Source organism: Octodon degus, unplaced genomic scaffold (assembly GCF_000260255.1).
Source record: "Octodon degus isolate 3935 unplaced genomic scaffold, OctDeg1.0 scaffold00085, whole genome shotgun sequence".
Classification (NCBI taxonomy): Eukaryota; Metazoa; Chordata; class Mammalia; order Rodentia; family Octodontidae; genus Octodon; species Octodon degus.
In genome coordinates this window covers 295,728-318,143 of record NW_004524661.1, presented here as the reverse complement: position 1 = coordinate 318,143, position 22,416 = coordinate 295,728, and the positions used below count along the sequence as shown (strand labels likewise).

At 38.9% G+C, this 22,416-nt stretch overlaps 1 protein-coding gene and 1 pseudogene across 1 annotated transcript in view; one reads left to right on the top strand and one right to left on the bottom strand.

The window, feature by feature from the left end:
- The first annotated feature begins 940 nt into the window (after positions 1-940).
- Positions 941-1,537, top strand: LOC101584432 (annotated as a pseudogene).
- Positions 1,538-13,660: 12,123 nt separating this feature from the next.
- LOC101570439 (liver carboxylesterase 1-like) overlaps positions 13,661-22,416 on the bottom strand; it is a 30,775-nt gene continuing 22,019 nt past the window's right edge. Inside the window, exons 10-14 of the mRNA XM_012515968.2 lie at positions 21,802-21,882; positions 21,391-21,538; positions 15,365-15,496; positions 14,150-14,222; positions 13,661-13,855 (exon numbers count right to left, since the gene is read on the bottom strand). Of these exons, the coding sequence (XP_012371422.1) occupies positions 13,672-13,855; positions 14,150-14,222; positions 15,365-15,496; positions 21,391-21,538; positions 21,802-21,882 (618 nt within the window). The 3' untranslated portion in view covers positions 13,661-13,671. The remainder of the gene's footprint in view (positions 13,856-14,149; positions 14,223-15,364; positions 15,497-21,390; positions 21,539-21,801; positions 21,883-22,416) is intronic.

Sequence of the window (22,416 nt, the reverse complement as noted above, 5' to 3'; positions counted from 1 at the left end):
CGTGGATAGGTTGGTAATCAGTGTGCAGTGAATCTGCTCCTCAATTGCAACCGGAGATTTGTGACTGGCACATGACTCAGGGGCCAATCTTGTGGGAGGAAGCCCAAGGCCTGTGAGAGCTGATGCTGTCTCCTGGAGGACTGTCAGACTTGAGATGAATTGTAGGTTAGTTGACTGGAGAACCAGTGCATTGCAAGTGTCAGAAGTGAGTCACTGGGAATGAGTAGGAACACAGAAGAGAAAAACCTGACTATTCCATATTGAACATCAGCCCAGGTGAGAGGCAAAGATAGTCTCTTTGCAGAAAAGTGCTTTAACTCTGGCCCTCAAGAGGTGCCAGGAACAGGATGAGTACTGCCTTAGAGGCTGCAGGCTACTGGACCAAGAGGCATTTGATGCAGGTTGAAGAAGAAATAAAATATGAGAAATTATCATCCATACGAACCCTGCATTATTTGGACTTGAGGTGCTGAAAGAAGCAAGAAAGCAGTCTTAATGTTCTTCTGATTGTGCCCTACGAGGCATAATGATGCTATTTGGGACAGAGAAGGAAGTCTAATTCCATCCTTGAAGCGGGGATGACTATGTACAAACTTCCCACAAGAGAGCAGCAGAGAACCATGAACCAATTTATGCCTTTGGTCAGAATCAGGCCTCTGAAATTAGAGTCCCAGGTAAGTGTTTTTAAACAAAGTCCTGAGTAAGGAGGCAGGATTGCTTTTCATTTAAGAATTCAGGCTCTACATCTGGGCTTCTCAGGCTCCTATCCCAGCTTGTCACCAGGGCTGCTTCACGTTCATGCAACTTTGTGGCCATGGGACCCTCCTCTCATAGGACTCCACAGCTGTTCAGTGCTCTGCTGTTACTGTCTTAACGTTCCTTATTTATTTTAAAACGAGGGCTTCTGGTGCTGCCCAGACTCGTGGACAGTATAGTCAGGATGGCTAAAGGGGACCCCAAGAAACCAAAGGGCAAGATGTCTGCATACACCTTTTTTGCGGACCTGCAGAGAGGAGCACAAGAAGAAAAACCCAAAAGTCCCTGTCAATTTTGCAGAATTTTCCAAGAAGTGCTCAGAGAGGTGGAAGACGATGCCTGGAAAAGAGAAGTCTAAGTTTGATGAAATGGCCAAGGCAGATAAAGTTTGCTCTGACTGAGACGTGAAAGATTATGGATCTGCAAAGGGAGGCAAGAAGAAAAAGTACCCCAATGCACCCAAAAGACCACTGTCTGGATTTTTCCTGTTTTGTTTGGAATTGCACCCCAAGATCAAATCCACCAACCCTGTTATCTATATTGGTGATGTGGCCAAGAAGCTGGGTGAGATGTGGAATAATTTAAGTGACAGTGAAAAGCAGCCGGACATCACCAAGGTGGCGAAGCTGGAGAAGTATGAGAGGGACGTAGCTGACTATAAGTCTAAAGGAAAGGTCGATGGTACAAAGGGTTTTGTTAAAGTTGCCCAGAATAAGGTAGAAGAAGAAGAGGAAGAAGAGGAGGAGGAAGACGCAGAGGAGGCGGAGGATCAATAAAAAACTTGTCTCTTTGTGAATCCCTTAAAGTAGGGGAGCGCCCTGACTGTTTCTTAGGTTAAATGCCAACCGGATTGTGATCGCGTAGTTTCTCAAATGCTTTGAAAGTTGGCAGTAGTTGCTCAACGTGGCCATGGGGATCCAGAATGCTGTGAGATTGTATCAAAGCTGTATGTGCTTCTAAACATTTTTAAACTGAAAAGGCATCCTGTGTTCTCCTCGCTCTGTGCACTTCGCTGCGGCTGTGAAATGGCATTTGGAGATGTCTCTGGCGTTCGCTTTTTAAGTTGTAAGGTGATGTTAACTGTAGGGTCATTGGCTAGAAACCCTGAGTTCCCAACTGTACGTATCCAGAGTTTGTAAAAAGAGCAAAGCAACCCGGGAAAACCCTCCATGCTTCCCGCTTGAGGCTGGCGGGGGTGGGGGTGGGGGCACAAATACCACTGAGAAGGGACCTTGGACCTGTTGTTGCTGTTGCTGTGGCAGATATCCAGTTAGCTTCTGAATATAATGGCCTAGCATACTGCTGTCCTATCTTAGTTGGACAGTGAGAGTCAGATGACAGGAGAAGTGTTTGGATTCATTACTGTTTGTTTGTTTTTTTTTAGTTAAGTGCTAAATTGTTTCCAAACTGTAGAACTCTTCATTGGCAAAGGGTCAGAGAAGGTTCAAGAAGCTTCTGTACTTAAACACTATTTGCAATGTAGTGGAGGTTTTCTTTCTTTCTTTCTTTTTCTTTTCTTTTTTTTTTTTGTATGTTTAGAATGCTGCTGAGATGTTTTACAAGTTAAATGAACAGTATTACATCTTTCAAAATAAAAAAATGAATAAAATGAGGGCTCCTACATTTTTATTTTGTGCAGTCAGTTATGGAGCTGGTTCTGTTGTGTGGTACATGAGTTTTCTTACAGTTTTCATTGCCTTTCATGGGTCTGATTCCCAGTGGTCACCTCCTCAGGTTGCTATGAAATTATGTGAATTAATGTTAATAAATGAAAATCATAATTAATGACAAATACATAATAAATATTTACTAAATTTTAGCTTCTATTACTTTATCTAGGGTTCAAAGGTATGGTCCATAATCACCAAAGACTAATGTCCTCTTATCTGGATGGCCATTATTCTTTTTTTAAAATTTTTTTTTATTGAAATAAAATATACATCACATAAATGTTATCATTTTAAAGTATAAAATTACGCACGTTTGTGTTATTAGGCGGACATCACTAATATATCTATCTACGGAAATTTTTTTCCTTTTGAACTAAATGTATGTTTTTTTTTTCTTTTTAAAATAATTTTATTGAGAAACAAATAGCAATGAGACAGTTTCACAGCTGATTACTAGCACATTTTCAATAATTAATGCATTGCATTTTGTCGTCTTAGTGGTTATTCATTGTACAAGATGCAGACATGATATCCTGTCTCAAACACTATTAGAACAAATCTCTCTATTCACTGAATTAAGAGAATGGAGTTGTACATCTATCCTAACTATTTTGAGTATAACAATACAAAATGGTCACTCATTTCTATCCCACTTTTTTGGTTAGTTTTGCCAGAGGAGGATATTCCATTGTCATTTAAATACTGTAGGTGCATGAATTCAGCAAATTATCACATTATAGTCCAGTAGCCCATAATAGTAGTGAGTTTTCCATAAGATTGGCAATGTCTGAAGTTGTTGACTTGAGCTTTTTACAGTTCAGCATATTAATATGCGTTACCTTTCATACTTCATTTTCATACTTTTCTGCTGGATGGTTAAGACCAAGATGAAGCAAGACCTATATAACAAGAAATGTAACTTTTGTGTCTGATAAGGTCAGTCAAATCCCCTCAGGATTTGACCTGAAACCCTGCACCTCAGTTTGTAGATCCTTTGTCAGTGTCAGCCAGGTGGATGAGCCACTGCCATTGCTTGACCAATTTGCTCTCTGTGAAAGTCTGAGAGAACATTTTCTCTCCATGTGACTCTCCTTAGGCACACTCTACATCACCATTCATTTTCCTCTGTGGTCCCATAATCTCCTTAATCAGAAAATTTGGGACACAACTGAGTTACAGGATGTTACAGTACAGGTTCTCCTATGTCCTGAGTCTTCACTGACCTTGAAAAGTTAGGGCCAAAATGTTGTCTGTCTTGCAGCCTTTCTTTTTATCTAATTGTTGGTCTGCATACTTAGGTTGTTAACCCTCCAGAAGAGAGGCTTAATATTATTACCTTTCTATATAGGCAGTTGAGCTTAACCTCACTATCTGTGTGGATATCAAACATCTTAGACATAACATGGAACAGGTGTTTTCCATCAAGTATTGATATGTTAAACTTTAAGTTTCTCCAGAATATGAAGAAAAAAATTAAGAAGATAAAAAATTTAAACATAAGAATAAGTATTTACATATTTTTACACAGAAATTTAGAAATCTAACCATATACATCCTTGCAGCAGAACAGTCCTGTGACTTTTTTTGTCTCTTGTTTTCATTTATTACCCTTTTAAAAAAAAACAAACACTTACTTGAGAGACACTATGTCAATAATTGGTATGTCATGACATGAAGTACGTATTTAGAAGACCAGAATGACAGGCATTCCAGGCATTATACATTGCTATCTTTAGTGCAATTGCTTAGTTCGCAGGTATCAGCATATATAGTTAGTCAGGGTGAGAATCCTACCAATTAAATGATAGTTTAAAAAACATGCTGAAGATTCTCAGGACAATTGCCTTACCCATCTTGTGCATATAAATGTATGACTTTGCCTCTGTCGTATTTCCTAGCTTTTCTCCTTGCTCTCTCTCTTCGTTGTGTAATCCTCACTTTCTTTTTAATTGTGTTATGCCTTTCTATTTTTATTTCTTCCTTTGAATTCTTATACTAGGGAGACTATATGATATTTACACATGTGAGTCTGGTTTATTTCACTTATGAGTATATATTCAAGTGGCATCCACTTATATATAAAGGCTTCGAGTTTATCATTCTTTATAGCTGAATAATATGGCTGGACATTATTTGATTAATCCCTTTGGTCCCATTGCCTAGCACTTGTTAAGGATCTATGAAAACAAGTATGACCTTGCTGCCTACCCTAGGAACCCACAGTCTCCTGGGAAAAACTGTGATCACCATTAACCTGACTTCATTGCGATTCCTTGTGCAAATGTATACACAATCACCATGGAGGACAAGGACTGATGGCCATGGATCCCTGGATCTGAAAACAGAGATCCCTAGCCTCAAATTCTGCTCCCTTGAACCTGCTGTGTGGTCTCAGATAGGGCATTCCTCCTGCTCATGATCAACCACAGAAGAATAACAACTTCCTACTCCGGGTTTGTCAGAAGATTAAGAGGAACTGTTGACTCACAAATGCTGCCTCTATCGCCAAGCAGAGGTTAACCAGATGACAAGCTCCTCTTCTACCTTTCTGCTCAAACCCTAGATTATTCAGTGAAAGAAGAGTGAGCTGAAACAGGGGCAAGGGTGTCTTCCTAGTGTCACAACTATAAGGCCTGGGGGTCCCATAGGGGAATCACCCAATATGAGGCACCATCATGTTCTTCATGGTGGAATCAATGCCTGATTGTCCTGTCTCAGAAGACAGGAGCTTACTCTCTGAGCCTTGGTGAGGGGAGAAGCACAGCACTCTTTTTCCTTTTATCCAGAACAAGGGGGCTTAATGAATGGCAATGTCCAGGTTTCTTTCTGGGCTATAGGAATTAGCACGAGGTTGGGACATGAGCAATGGTTCAGGTGGTACTAATGGAAAGCCAAGTGGGGAGCTCTCATCCAATGATTCAGCCTCTGCAGGTTTTTGCTTTTTAAATCCTTCTTGCATTTTCTTATCTATAATCTCTTTGTTCAAGTTTTTGCTTTCTTTCTTTGATTGCACTGTCTCTGTTTTCAGAATGTCACACCCACATAGAGTGGGGTCAGTCTGGGGTGTCCAGGCAGTGTAGCTGAAGGAAGCCTGTATAGGGACAAGGGGTCCTCAGTTTGGCTCCAGTGGTTCTGTTACTAACTTCTAGGGGACTTTGACTCAGTTCCTCCTCTGTAAGACTCACTCTTTGCTTATATAGAGATAGTCAGTGGCTTTCCATCTGTGATGTTGTAGTAGACACCTTCCATGCCCTGTCCAACTTTCTGCTCATGATTCTTACACATCTGGGTGGCTTCTCCCTACCTGTGACACTCTGCCATGGAATTACCGAAGGGACCCTTCACATTGCTCAGGACCAACCTTTAAGTCATGACAGAGAGTTGTATACATAGCTTCCCTTCCTTGTTCATATGGAAGATTAGGTCTGGAGTTTATTCTATATCATCCCCTATTATTTTTCAGGTCTGAACCCAGTAGTCCACTAGGAAGCTTGTGCATGGCACACCTGCATAATTCTGTCCTTGTCTCTTTTCTACTCTTTTTCCACTCCTTCCTGGATACCCACACATACACACACAAGACTGCACTCAGATCCTTGGCTTGCTACCTGCTCTTGGGGGGACCAAACCCAAGACATTATGCTAGGCCTCTGTGATTCCATTTTTGCATGTGTATACATTAGAGTCTGTCATGTCTTCTTGGAGAATTTCTCCCTTATTATTGTCCAATGTCCCTCTTTCTTCTTTGTAATGTTAATTCATCTATTACTAACATAGCCACTCAACTTTCAAGTGTGCATTGTTTGTCTTTTTTTTTCCTTTTCCTTTTAATATTATTATATTCTTATTTTCACTCAAGATTTGCTTATCAGGTCAAAACTAGCTAAGCTACCCCTTGATCCTGAAACAGTGAAAGTTCTATTACAGCCTTATTGATGACTCTGCGGGAGAAGCCTGGCCCCTCTAGCAGCTCCAATGCTCCAACATTGTTTGAGACAGGAAGGAAAAGACACTGGCTTAGGGTGTGTGAGTGTGTGTGTGTGTGTGTGTGTGTGTGTGTGTATGTGTGTGTGTGTGTGTGTGTGTGTTTGGCTAGAGTAATGATCATGATAAACTTTATGAGATTTGGATTGTGTACTGGCACTAAAGGAAGAAATGCCCAGGCTTTCTTATCAGCTTCTCCAGACAAGGAACAAAGAGGGATCAGAGAGGCTTAAAACTGCTCAGCAACCAAATAGCATAAAGTGGAGTCAGACTTTTACTTTGCAGTACATAGCTGGCCCTGGTTTGTATATCCAACTGATAACCTCTTGTAATTGATGGGTTTAAGTCACTTTAATTTCATATAATCATTGATATGGTTCGATTAAAATCTGTCATCCTCACATTATTTTTCTATTTGTTCATATGTTTTTTGTTTCCATTTCCTGCTTAAGTACTTGTTTCTGGATTGAGGTACTTTCATCATTTATTTTATTTTCACAGTTGGGGTATTACTTGTGCCTCTTTAAAATTTTTTCAGTGGTTATCTTAGATACACAATACACATTTTTGCTTAATTACATTGTGCATAATACCAACCACATGACATGTAAAAACCTTACAACAGGTACCTTAAATTCCTATCTGATACATTTGTGCTGTTTCTATTATGTATTTTGCTCTTACCCATGCATTAAACCCACAGGTTTTGGTGGTATGTTGTTTTCTATTCATTTTAATGAGAAAAAAAGATGTAATAGCAATGAAACAAGTTCAAAACAGGTTAGTACAATGGTTACAATAATTAATACATTGCATATTTTTGTCTTCAAAGTAGGTATTCAGAGGACGGGATGCAGACATGATATCTTGTCTAAACAATATTATTACAAAACTTTCTTCTCAGTGAACTAAGAGAAAGTAGCTGATTACCCTAAGTATCTTGTATATGTATAATACATATATTCACAACAAAATGTTTCTTTATTATATCCTCCTTTCTTGTTGTTTTGTTTTGTCATAGATGGGTACAATGAAACTGGAAATAAAGGACAAAAGAAACCACAAAAACCCTATAAATAATGGCAACTAAACAACACCCTCCTAAGCAAATAATGGGCTACAGAGGATATTAAATAAGAAATTAAACAATATCTAAAATACAATGAAAATTCAAGCACCACTTATTGAAATTTATGGGATGCAATTAAAACAGTTCTTATAGGGAAATTTATAGCAGTAAACTCACTTTAGGTAGTATTTTGTTTTACATAGTAACTTAAAATAGTATGGAACCATTTACCTTTATTGTAAAATTTTATGTTGGTCTTTACCTCTGTACTTCTTTACTATACACTAACTCTTTGTCTTGTGTGTTATATCTTCTCTGCATAAGGAAATTCCTTTTTTTATAACACAGACATGCTAATAATAAAATTCTTGCTAGTGTGTCTGTAAAATTTTTATTCCTTTACTTTGCTGGACTTAAAATTCTGAGTTGAATGCATTTGGTTTTGGCACTATGAAGATCATGTATAGTGTCCCAATATTTTCTAGCTTGTTTAATTTCCAAAGAGAAATTTTCAGTAATGCTTTTCCTTGCTTCTATGTGTGTAATGGTGTTTGCTCTTGGCTACCTTTAACCTCCAAGAATAACATAGGGTGCCACATACACACCCATTAATTTGCTACTGTAAATTAACAGGTATGTATGTGACACCCTATGCATCTCAGCAATTTTCTCTAATGGACACAGAAAGTCATATTCATGTTCACCTACTTGAAAGACAAAGTGTGTACACTTGCATAGAAGTGTAAAACCAGGACTTACACCTACATTATCCTCCATAGAACAATCTTTGCACTTCTGAGCAACACAAAAGGTCCCATAGACCCTCGTCACTCCAGGATTTGCTTTAAAATAATTATGGTAAAAGTAGCCCAAAATCAATACAATGGCAAACGAACAAACAGATTTGCAAGTTTTGGAGGAGGTCAAAAGTGATCAGAATACTCAAGTATAGATGATGAAGATGATCCATTATGGTAAAAGACATGTTTTCATAAGACTTAGTGGTGCGGGTGGTGTTGATGATGTTGACTTTGACAATGGCCATGTGAGCAAAATTCCTGTGACAGTGAAAAGGAGCAAGAATTGACTGATACAGACACAGGGAATGCAGACCTCCTAAATTCAGATGATGAAGAAAAGAACAATGAGGATAGATGTTTGACTGCAGCCAAATGGAATGATCCAAGGTTAGAACTAGGTTGAAGGATACAGTGAAGGTCTTGGCAGGAGTTAAAAGTATTGGACAGAATGCCAGCACTGATATTCAGTGTGAAATGCTACAAGATGTGAAATACATCACAAAGGCTGAAGCACAAGTAAAATGTTCTGTATGCCTCAACGACCATATTCAAAAATATAATTATTATGAAACCTCACTAGCTGAACTGAAAGCATTCATAGGTCCACTGTACTTAGTACAGATTTCTCATGGTGATTTCAAGAGTATAAAAGATTTATGGAAAAGTAATTGGTCAAAATATGGTGTGAAAATTTGTGCCCTTGTAGGTGTGAAGATATATTATTCTTTCAACTTAGACTGAACTTAGACATTTATCCTGAAACTTAGCCATCGGGTCTTTATTTGAATGATAAACCAAATGATGTGAGTAGATTTGTTGTTCCCATCTTCCAAACTAATTAGAATGTGAATTCAACAGTTTATGTTACGTTTGCTAACAGTGCAAGTTAACCAGCACAGGAAATGTATGTGGAACAAAGCAGAAATTTCAAATGATATCTTGCAATTTTAAAACAGAGTTATATAATATAATATTTGAAGTTCAGAAAGATTTACATTGCCTCATGTATGGCAAAGAATAATAGACGGATACTGCTGTTGTCAACACTGCATCTTGATGGAAATATTGATAGGGAGACCTCGACAAAGCGGAAGCCTGAGAAGAAAACTTCCTACAGCAAAATGAAAGGCAGAGTACACCTTGTTGGTGATGAGTTATGACAAAGAAAATAAATGCAAAATATCATACAGAAATTTCCTTAGAGAACTGGGATTGGAACTCATAAGAGATCATTTACACAGATCAAAAACTACACCCACAATATTTGTGCACCACATTGGTGAGCTGACAGACATAGACAGCTGTAGCATCACAAAACCTATTGCAACAAGAAGAAAATTTTAAAAAGTGACAGTTGTGCCATACAAGAAAAAACAGGAAAACAAAACATGTACTGTCAGTGTAAGCAATATTTTTGTGTGGAGTGTGCAATTTTATGTGTCAAGACTGCTTTGCATGTGACAATTGATGCAAAGTTTATTTTTGTTGTAGTGTTACTGGAATTTTGATGATAGTTCACATGTGTTGTCAGTGTAAGTGATACATGTATATTGAACATGCTGTTGTCATGAGTGAAGACTGCATGATAACTGAAGTAAAGATTTTTTTGTAGAGTGCTACTGGTATTTTCAATGCAATTTATATAGGAGATTAGTTCTGATGTTCCTTTTTAGTCTTTCTACAACAAAACCCAGTCAATATTGAAAGTTTTGATGCTTTTTTATAAACTCAAGAAACATTAAAAATGCAGTACTTCATTCTTTTGATATTTTTCCTGTTTGGCACTCATTGTTTAACACAATAAAACTCATGAAATCAAAATAATTAATCAATGGAAATATTCAAAAGAATAAATGTGTGTGTGGCACATCCACGATTATGCCATGAAATGGCAAAATGTGTTAGGCTCCTTAATATTTTATTATTTGTCTAAATATATATTCCCTTGTCCTAGTTACTCTTCTTTGATTGCTGAGACAAAATATCTGACACCCAAAGTTAAGGAAGAAAAGTTTATTTAGCTCACAGTTTGTGTAGGTTTCAGTCCATAATCAGCTGGCTCCAGTGCAGGGTGGCACGGCATAGGGGCAGCACTTTAGGGTGGCAGAAGCCAGCAGAAAACAGCAAGAGCAGAAAAGGGGGCAATTGATCTTCTTTTCTTCCCCTTATATTGTAAGTAGGCTTCCCACCTACACAACCTGCATACCATCCTCTTGCACAGGTTCAAGGATGTAAGCAAAATGAGACCCCTGGTCCCTGGCAGAATCACTTAGTTTGGCTTCTAAAAGCATTACCTGCAACTCCATGAGGTTTGTGCAGACAACTGGATGTGAGTCATAACAAACCTCTTAAGTTCACCTTCTTCAAATCATTTAAATGTTACTGTTAGGAAGGGATTTAGAATTTAGCGTCCCTGGAGAGATAATGGAGGGCTACAGCAAAAGCAAAGGGGGCATAAAAAGCAAAAATGATGTGATTTCTTTTTCTATTTCCTTCATTTTCTTAATCATTAGCCATATATAAAAACAGAGTAAGTTTTAGTTTGAAGCTATAAGACAAGAGAATGTGACCTCCTCTAAGCATGCTGATAAGGTTCAGGACCTGTACAATGTCCAGACCAGAGTGAGGGCTTGAAAAATACTCAAGATTTCAAACCAAATCAGTGAAAACATTTTACGTGAAGGAAAGGTCAAAGCAAATCTGTTTTCTTTGAAACAGAATAGTGACCTCAGAGGAAGAAAATGATATCCCTGGAAGCCGCTTTAATCACATAAACACTGTCCAACCTTAAGTAGATGCAACAACTGTCTTGGTGCTTACCCATATTCAAGCATGAAAATGTATTGTTTTTGTCACTCTGAAAAATCCACCATTCTGCAATAAATTCTGCTTGTACTCTGTAGGACTGCTTACATGTCTTGTCTGAATTCTTTTGTTAAGCATACAAGAATCAATGAGCATTACAGGGTGCACATGGTGTTAGGATCTGCTTTCCTAGTGTTATCACCTTGGGCTCTGCCTTTTCTAGCATACTTGTGTGAGAGCTGGTTTTTGAAAGGGTTTTTTGCTGTCTTGTTTCACCCTCAGCTTAAGACCTGTCCTGCACACCTGTCCTTCTGGAGTGGCCTGTGACTACATGTCCACTTTTCCCTAGCAGATTTCAGATACTTGCTAGCTATATTTGCTGACTTGAAGATGACATCTATGTGTACCCTCTGTTGCCATAGTCTAGTCTCAACTTCAGGGGGACCTGTTTTCTTCAGTCTTAAGATGTCTTTCTCTGTGATTCTGCTTTCTCAGGCAGTAAAATACTTAATGATTTGAATTGAGAATAATTTCCTGTCCCACACTAGTAAATATAAAATTTAAAATTTTCATTTTCCTCAGCCTCAGTAGAGCTATGAAGAGAGTCCCTGAGAGATATCAGTTTTGCTAATCTTTCCTACTGATTGTAGGCTTTTTCCTCAAAAGAGAAAGATCTGATAGGGCTAAATGTTTGCATTTTCAAGCATTTTCCTCAGTTTTGCTATCTGCTTTCAACCTTCTCCACGAGTACTTGATAAAGGTTCCTGGAAATGAGTCTGTAAAGGGTGTAAACACCCCTGTGGGTCAGTGCATCTATAAGACTGTGGTTCTGTTCCTTATTCTCATTTCTGGCACACATTTTCCGAAAACTACAGAATCTCTGACATGGTGACTCATTGTGTACTACTGTTTTGACGACTGGCTGGCACCTTAACTTCATGATGGGGAATGGTCACTAGAAAAATAAAGGCAGGATTAGAGATCTGGGTCTTAGAGTCTCAGCTCCAGCCCTCCTGGAATTGGAAAGGGGACTGTAGATTGAGTTGATTTCCAATGGCCAATGATTTAACTAATCATGTCTACATAAGAAAGTCTCCACAAATAAAGGACAGAGTTTGGGGAGCTTCAAGATAGCTGGCTATGTGGTGGTTCCTGGAGGGTAGAGCACTTGAGAAGCCAGGGAAGCTCTGTGTTTCTTCTTTTGTACTTCATCTTGTGCATCACTTTCATCTGTACCCTTGGTATTAAACCTTTGAATGTGTTTCCTTGAAATCCATGTGCCAGTTGAGCAAGCTTATCAAACTCCAGAAGGGGATTGTGAGAATCCAAGTTCTACACAGACTGTAAGAAGCACAGGTATGATTGATATCCAAAGGAGGGAGAATCCTGTTAGATTGAACCCTCAGCCCATGAGATACAAGACTGTACTCAGGAAGAACTAAACAGAGTTAGAAGACACTCAGCTGGTGTCTGCTACAGAATTGTTTGGTGCATGGGGTGGAGGGCACACTCAGTGCCAGAAGTAGTCAGTGTTGTGAGTGCATAGGTGAAGAAACTGAGTATATTTTTTTTTTTTGTACTCAGATTCCAAGGACTTTATACTTACATCCTAGACACATTAGTCTTTAGCCCTTAGTTAAATTTGGCCAACTATCACATAACTCCATTCTCCATCTGTAGATAGAAAGTAAGTTGAGGCTTAATTGTAGCAGTCCTCAAAATGCCTGTCTTCCCCCTAACTTTAGACTAATCATTTCCCTTTCAGCTTCGGATCTTTGATGCAAAGACTAAGACTTTGAGGATCATCTAGCTGCTCTTCATTGTAGAGGTGAGATTGAGACTCTGTAGAGCTTTTCACATGCCAGCTGAATACAAAAGTCACCCCGCATATTTTGGAAGAGTCTACTACTTTTGTGAGGGACTTCAGGTCCAGGCAATATGGTCATTGTCTGGACCTGAAGTGAACCACAGCAGGTTTTGGAAGGCACAGTCTCATAAAGTGGTCTGGAAGATTATTGTGTACATTGAAAAAGGGGTTGCAGACTTGTGTAAGGATCAGTAAGACAATGCAACAGTGCTACAGATTTACCATCATACCTCTCCCTTTCCTTTTTCTAGAAACATGATTGGCATGTGCCTTATAAGTCTCCACAGGCATCTCCAAATAGAGGAGAAAGGCACTCCACCCTGTCTACACCAGAATCTCTTGTTGGAAATTTTGAGGGGAGGCAGAATAATGGAACAAGTCCAGAATCCCCTTAGAACCTCTAGTTGCCTAGATTGATGGGTATTGTGTCTACAGGCCAAGCCATCCCTGTAGAGGTAGAATTTCCCTATGGATTAAGCCTCTTTCTACATACTCTTTCTATGAAGATCCCAGCCCAAGACACAGACACTGGTTTGATTTCCAGGGGGAACATTTATTTCACAAATGGAAGACACATGGTCAAAGATGCTTTCTCCCTGTCTGCTGTTTATGCTAAACAAACAATTCTCCAGCCTCCACAAAATGTGCCTTCAACCTATAAACAATTTCTGCAGAGTACACCTGTCTTGGCCATCCCAGGCTCCTGAGGCTGGCTGATCCTCATTCTTCAGTGTGTTCTCCTTGGGGTAGGTTCTCCACTGCCTCCTTGGCCCTGAGTTTTGTCCAGAAAGTCACTTCCTTCTCTTTCAGCCTCTGGGCAGCCTGGATACTGGCACCAATTTGCAGATATCCTTCCTTTTGATCGTACTTTGGCCAGTGAGGCAGCCCTTCCCCATTGGGGTTCCTAGGAACACAATCAAATACAAATTTCCCAAGGGTGTTGTATAGTACCCATATTTCTCTGAGACTTTCAGGGATCTCTGGCTTATCTTCCCAGAGGCCTCTATTTGTTGAGAGATGGTGATCTCTCTATCTCTGTGGACAGCCTGCGGGTGAGTAGACAACTATTTGTCAGAGCACTATGGTTACAGGATGATGAGTTTGATCATGGAATCTTTAGAAGCCACCTTTCTGATAGATACACCCTAGCACACCCCATCTCACTCACCACCCATTAAGCCTTCACCATCAGCCTCACCCATTGCAAGCAAAGTTGGCCCAGAATTTCATCATCATCTTGCTGAGGTGTATCTCTTCTTCTGAGGCATGCTCTGGGGGAACAAAGAAAAATCCTTGCTATGTGGAGTGTGGTTCATGGATCTCAAGCAACAGCAGCATGACTCAAAAGCTTCTAGAATGTGACCATTATGTATACCTAAAATGGAACAATAATTAATTTCAAAAAGAAATGCAATGTCTTGGCCCTTACTCCATACATACTGAGTCAAAATCTGTATTTTTAAGAAGGCAGAAGATAATTGTGTGCATTTCCAGTTTGAGAATGGCCAATCTAGGATATTAGCCATGTAGTCCATGCATGAGTTGACTTCCACTGTCTTTCATATCTATCCAGCTCCCTGTACTTTTCAGGGTCATAATGCTACACCCAAGAATTTACTTTGAAGGACTAGTGGTTCCTCCAGGTTTCTCCTTAATATGCCAAATGCACCCACATTCTATCATCTCAAAAACATCAGAACTGCAAAGGTCTTAAGAAGTCATCCAGTGAGAGGTGCCCAGAGGGATGGGTTGATTCAGCCACAAAGTGGATCAGAAGTAAGTAACATGCCACTACAGGCAATGAAAGTATTGAGAACACTGGTGAAACATTTTCTTTAAGTATTATATTTTTAAATACAATAAAATTTAAAATATATGAATTTAAAATGCATAGATATACACAGGCCTAGAAATGTATTGATATGAACTAGATGCTACTCAAAGTTAGCATCCATTCTATTTTCCCCTCACTCACATTCTGATAGTGGTGTTCTTTTCCAAAAGTGGGACCCCGTAGATGATCCACTGCCTGTGTTATTGATGTCCAGGTCAGGATTCTGAGAGTGACTATAGTTTGGGGCACTTAATACACATCTTCATGCATGTGTTTCAGAGCAAGGGAAATCCTAGGTATTTCCCAATAGAGCTTTTTCAACTAAGAAACTAAAACAGTAGAAGCAGACATGAAAAGTGCTAGTAAAAAAATAGTATGTAAATGATAATTTAGTGTGATTTTGTTTTGTTCTTGGTAAGGGAAGTCTCTTTAAAAAATATTTTAAGACCAAGATAAAGCAAGACCAATATAACAAGAAATGTAACTTTTGTACCTGACAAGGTCAGTCAGGAGAGAAGGATAAATTTGTTCATGGCCATCCTATCAAGCCTGAAGTCAGGATAGCAAAGGGGCCATTACCTTTTAAAAATGGGATTCCCAAGACAAAGTAGACTTCATCCCCATGGTCTGCTATCACTGTCTTGGGTTTCAAATCTGATGAGAAGCTTGGACGATACCGAAATTCATACATGTAGGTGGGGGCTCCGGTATCTGAGAAGACATGGGTCATGAACAGTTAACACTACCTGATGCAAATCTGATGGGTGTCAAGATTTCTAGATATGTAGAAAACCTCTAATTTTCATCAGTGGAGAGAGACAGAGTTTCAGGAAACATCCTGACTGACTTAGGGCTATCAACTAGGTAAGATGAAAATGGGACTTGAGTCAGATAATGGTGGGATGGTTGCCTGAATGAACGTTGAAATCATGGATCCATTTCAAATGACATCGTAAGGACCCTGCCTCAACTCAGGTAAAGCCCTTTGCCTCTTGACTGATTCATATATAAGAATATCTGATTATATCCTGTTCACAGTGGATGTGCTGCAGTGGTAACAAATATGCTGATCTATTTCAAGAAGATCTATAGGCTGGGGATTGTCTTCTTTTCAGCCAAGTTTTGAGCAATTCCAGTGTTTTTCCTGACTCATTTTGAGAAGAGTAAAGCAATTCCAAGCAGCTTCTCTTCAAGCAACAGTAATTAAATACAAGCCTAGGCCATGAGCAAAAAACCTGTCTCTTGTGTCTCAGGAAACTGCAAAACCTCAAGTTTCTTATTTTATCAATCACCCCTCATTTGAATGAATGTTGAGGTAGTAGTGTGATTTTGTTTTGTTTTTGGTAAGGGAAGGCTCTTTGAAAAATATTTTAACACCAAGATAAAGCAAGACCTACATAACAAGAAATGTAACTTTTGTACCTGAAAAGGTCAGTCAGAAGAGAGGGATAAATTTGTTCATGGCCACCCTGTCAAGCCTAAAGTCAAGATAGCAAAGGGGACATTACCTTTTAAAAATGGGATTCCCAAGACAAAGTAGACTTCATCTCCATGGTCTGCTATCATTGTCTTCCAATAGTGGAAGCAGAAGAGGGTCAGAGAAATGTTAAGCTACCTTTCTTCCCACCTCTGTCTTTCTCTTTCACCCACCAACTCTCCTGTGCAAGCCCCAGGAAGGTGTAACTTTTCCTTCTTATTGGATCATTGAAGCCACCAGTTCCTGCTTCCTGGGGACTAACTCATTGACCCCAATCTGGCATCCCAACAGGTAGCACTGGTCAAAATGCCACAAAACATAGTAGAAGTCAGTCCTAAATTGCTGGAGAAATCTATACCTTTTTCTTCTTTGGATACACTGAGAAACCTGAAAATTATAGAAAAATAGAAAACAACAAAATTACTCTAATTTCACCACTCAAAGAAAGCCTCTTTGGATATTTTAGCACATATCTCTCCTATGTATACAAAATTAAGATAACATTATATATGTTATTTTGTAGTATATGCAGCCACTTCTGAATTTAATATTAATTTGCAAAATAGTTCAGCAATGTATTTATTTGTACACATGTAGAATATTGTATTTAATGTCCCTCTCAACTTCCATCACTGTATATGTCATTTAGCAAGAATTGGTGTTTGGAACACTTGGCCTTTTGAGGCTCTGTAACCCTTTTGTTAACTAACGCTACTGCTTCAATGTCAAGAACTTCATGGAAGGAAGATAACATCTCCTCTGTCACTCAAATACCTAGTAAAGGAATTGGGACCACACACAGAGGAAAGGCCTTTTGTGGATGACAGGATGTATTTTAGATAGCATGATCCCCATGGAAATTTATACCATTTATACAATCATGAATATGTCCTCAAAGAAAAATAGGGCCCAATTTGGGTAATAATCAAAAACAACATGAGAAGCAGAGACATGAAAAGTGCTAGTAAAAAAATATTATGTCAATGAAAATGTAGTGTGATTTTGTTTTGTTTTTGGTAAGGGAAGTCTCTTTTAAAAAATATTTTAAGACCAAGAGAAAGCAAGACCTATATAACAAGAAATATAACTTTTGTACCTGACAAGGTCAGTCAAATTCCCTCAGGATTTACTCTGAATACCTGTGTGCCAGTTTGTGGATCCTTTGTCAGTGTCAGCCATGTGGATGAGTCATGGCCATTGCTTGATCAATTTGCTCTCTGTGAAAGCCTGAGAGAATGTTTTGTGTAGGTGACTCACCATCTAGCAGAAAAGTATAAAAGCGAGGTATAAAAAGTAAAGCCACAGTAATATGCTGAGCTGTAAAAGGCTCAAGTCAGCAACTTCTAACATTGCCAATCCTGCAGATAACCCAGTACTATTACAGACTACTGGACTAAATAGGATTATTATGCTGAATTCACACACCTACAATATTTATATGACAATGGAATACCCTTCTCTGACAAAACTAAACAAAAAAGGGGATATAAATGAAGGACCATTTTGTATCTGTATATTCAAAATAGAACAGATATACTGCTACTTTCTCTTAATTCAATAAATAGAAAGATTTGTATTATTAGTGTTTGTGAACAGGATATCATGTCTGCATCTTGTGCTATGAATAACCACTAGGAAAAGAACAATATGCAATGTTTTAATTATTGAAACTGTCTTACTAATTGGTTTTGAAACTGTCTGATTGCTATTTGTTTCTCAATAAAATTATTTTTAAAAATTGCAATGGAATACCCAGCTCTGGCAAAACTAAGCAAAGAAGGGGGACATAAATGAAGGATAGATAGATAGATGATAGATAGATAGATAGATAGATAGATAGATAGATAGATAGATAAACAGCTACTTTCTCTTAATTCAGTGAGAAGAAAGATTTGTACTAATAGTGTTTGGACAGGATATCATGTCTGCGTCTTTTTTTTTTTTTTTGTACCGGTGACTGAATTCAGGACGTATGTTTGCCAGGCAAGAGCTTATTCTACTGAGCTACCTCCCCAGCCCAAAATTTTGAAAATTTTTTTTTGCATGTCTGCAACTTGTACTATGAATAACTACTACAAAGACAATAATATGCAATGTATTAATTATTGTAACTCTCCTACTAACCTGCTTTGAAACTGTCTCATTCCTATGTTTCTCAATAAAATCAATAAAAAATTAGTATTCAAATGAGAAAAAGAAGGAATAGCTCACACTTTTACACACCGAAAAGTAATTTTGCAGCATGTATGAAGAGCTCTAAAAATATTCCTGTGATCTAATCCACTAACTTCACTTCCAAAACCTAGTATTTGGAAAATGACTAGGAATATGATAAATATTTATGCACATAAGACTCATCAAAGTGATATTTGCAGTATCAAAATATGACCAACCAGCCTTGATATCTAAGAGGAAAGGAATAGTAAACTTAGGTGCCCAATCTGATGTTTTCATTGGAGTTTTTTTTTTAACCCTGAGAAAATTTGTAAAATGATCTCTGAATAAAATTGTCATAAAAATTAAATTGTAAATAATATGCAATATATAAAATGTCAGGTAAAAGACAAGCCCCATATGGGGGGCATCACTTAGCATGTAGACAGGAGCAACATAGGTTAGGCATACTCCTGGAGGCACAGCCAGGTGGGTGAAAGCACAGCATGGATCCCATTTGACCCCAAGAGAAAGGTTTCAGGAGGTCCTCGGAAGAAGCTAAGCAGTGGTTAGCATCTGCATACCAGTATTCTTGAGTGGCTCTTGGGCACCTAGTGTATCCACTGTAGCTAATGCTTATCCTGATGTAAACCAACAACATTTAAAGCCCTTCCAACATAGCACAATAGACCAGAGAAGCATTTTTTTTTTTTTGGTTTGAGACTAGACAGATGAGAGCAGTTATTAAAATAAAAGTTACATGAGTTTCCTCAAATAACACCTCAGAAGGAGATATATGACCAAAATATACGGTGAATGATTAAATTTGAAAAATTTATTATAGTAAAAGACACACTGTCATTGATCCATCTCAAAAATACTTCCTCTTGCTGTGGGCATACTTATTCCATCACTCTCGCTACTTTCTAAAGCAGTCCTGCAGGTCTTCTTTCATGAATGTCTTTTTAAGTGTATTTTAAAAATATAGTGAATGCTACTGCTGATGTCAATGGAAAGGCAGTCTTATAAAACCATTAGAGTGTTCCTCACTTACCTTATTCACTGTATGTGCCACAATAAGACTTTTGGTTCTTCTTAAAGTCAAAATGACCTTGAAAGATTTGAGTCAATACAGCATGTTAAGGCATCTGTGATGGCTCAACCAAAGAGACTAAGAAAGGAATTCTGAAACTGCTACAGAAAGTTGAAGCAATGATGAGATAAGTATGCTAAAAGTGAGATGGACTATTTTGAGGGAGATTAATGGCAGTGTATTATAAAAAGTTTTTAACATTTATATATCTACCATATATTTTGATTATACCACACACTCCCTCCTGGCTGGGCTCCAGCATTCCTAACCTTGCATGCCACCTACACTGCACTGGGACAATGTCAAAAGGTCTCATGATAGATTCCACTTTGGCCCTCATCTTGCCTCTTGCTGTATACACTAAGCCAGACAGAAGCCAACCAGACTTTCTGCAGACCTCTCCACATTCTTCCTTTTATTCTTTCTTTTGGGTTTCTTTTTTTCCTTTTTTTGGCCGAACTGGAAATTGAACTCAGGCCCTTGTGCTTGCCAGGGAAGCGCTTATTCTACTGAGCCATCTCCACAATCCCTTTTTTGGGTTTCTTGATCAGAAGCAATGACTGTTGCTGTGTCCCCCACCCCAGTTTCCACTAGCGCTGTTAGTTTTATCAGACTTGTAGCTCCCTCTGGCCTTGGAAATCTCTGAAGGTTAGTTTTAGGTGTCAACTTACCTGGATGAAAGAATATGAAGAGAAAAGATGACATTATTTTGGGGTTGTTTCTTTGAGGGTGCTTCTGGGAGGGAGGGAGTTGTGAGTTTGTTTGATAATAGGGGAAGATCCACCTTCAGTGTGGCCAGAACAGTTGTCTAGGTTTTAGAGTGGGGCAGAAAAAGACTGAGAAAAGGTGATTCCTTCTATATCTAAGACACTCTCCTCTTGTCTTTGGATATTAGAACTCTAATGTCTCTTTCCTTTGGGCTTCAGAAGCTATAGCAGTGGCCTTCAGGGGTCTTGGGTCTTTGACATCAGATGAGAACTACACTTTTGACTTCTGTGGTTCTGAGGCCTCCAAACTCAGACTGAACTGTGCTACCAGCATCCTATGTTCTCTGTGTTGCTGTAGTGGAACATTTTAGCCTCTATAATCACTTGAGCTAATTCCACCCCAACAAATCCCCTCATCTTGCTATTAATCTACCAATCCACTCATCTAGATATATTTTATTTGTTCACTATCCCTGAAGAGCATCATACATCTTCTAAGATTTATCATTCATTTTTTGTCGTCCATCCTCATTCCTTCAGGTGAGAAACTGAAGTTATTCCGTCATAACTTCAGGTGAGAAACTGCTGAGGGAGATGCTGCTGGTGCCTCACTAACATCCTCTGTTTCTGGAAAGGCCAGCCAACTTCCATCTCCAGCAGCTGTAGCTCTCTGCCGACAGGGTTTGTCTGGGTGCTAGAAACTATTCTGTCCATCTTTGCAACAGATCTAAGCACAAAGACTTAACAATCCCTTGGAACAATGTTGGAGCTACAACAAGTACTTATCCATGGATGAATACCTAGCCCCAGTGCTACTCACACAGGATAATCCTAAAATGCCTTCTGTTTGATTCCCAGAGCTCTCCATTTCCAATTGTATACAGGTACTTTGTAGTGCATCATGGATGAGCATCCCTCTTAGTCCTGTGTCACTTCCTCTTCATCTTACTGGTATTTTCTGGGACACTTTTCTAAGTAATAACTTGGATTTGCAATCTTTTCTGAAAAGTCTATCAGATACCAGAATTTGAATGCATTCCTCAGACAATATGGAATCAGTTAGAAAGGTCTAACTGAGCAATTTCCACATTTCATGATGCTAACAGGTCTCGGAGTGGTGAGACACTATGGTAGTGAATCAGTGTCTTTCTCTCATCCAACCTCTGGGACTCACCTCTGTGGCCGCGGGCCAGAACCACAGAGGGAACAGCAAACATCACATCTCCCATCAAGGATAGGAACAGCTCTCCCTTTTTGACAGGATCATCTGTCCCTCCTAAGTACTCTTCAGTGGCCACTGGCGTCAGCTCCTTAGGGATGTTCTGAAACAAATGAAGGAAACAATCACCCTCACCTGGAAAGTAGTATGGTTTCTCCTGCCAGGGAAGAAGGCTTATGAGAATTATGTACCTGTTGGACTCTGTAAAAATACCTCCTGGGGTGATAAAGTGGAAAAGACAGAAGAATGGGGACAGAACTCCAGGTCCCAGACACTGTTTCACCATGAATTGGTCTGTGATTTGGGGCCAGACCTCTGCTCTTCGTTGATTCTCAAACCAATTCCCATGATTCCTTAGACACTTACTGTAAGAGGATAGGACTTCCACAGGAGTGATGTGGCTGTCTTTTGGTCCAGTTTGCCTTCAGAGAGTGGAAAGCCCATCATCTGATTAAAAATATGGTCAAGCATTTGTGAATCACTGGGAATTAACAGGAAGAAGCAAATCAGCCAACTAACCAACCAGTGCAGAATGAAGGTCCTGTTTTATAGGCCTTAATGGGCCAATGTCTTCACTGAATTGAATAAAATTAAAGAATTAAATGGGGCTTTTACCCAGAAACTCAAGAAGTACAAAACCTATTTAAAAATGTTTTGCAAAAGTTGTACCAGTCTATTGTTATCTATCTATCTATCTATCTATCTATCTATCTATCTATCTATCTATCTATCATCTATCAATCTATTATCTATCAATCTATCTATTCATCTATCATCTATGTGACTATCATCTATCACTCCCTATCTCTATATATCAAGCTATAACTCATACAAAGTTCATGCAGGCATCAAGGGAACATTTAGACCAGGGTAAAGCTGGAATGGAGGAGTTGGGGGGCAGAGGGCACAGACCATCTCTCGTGGACCAGAGTCCAGAGTCTTTGGTCTTTAGTAGCCTCCAAGATTCCTGAAGTGGAAACT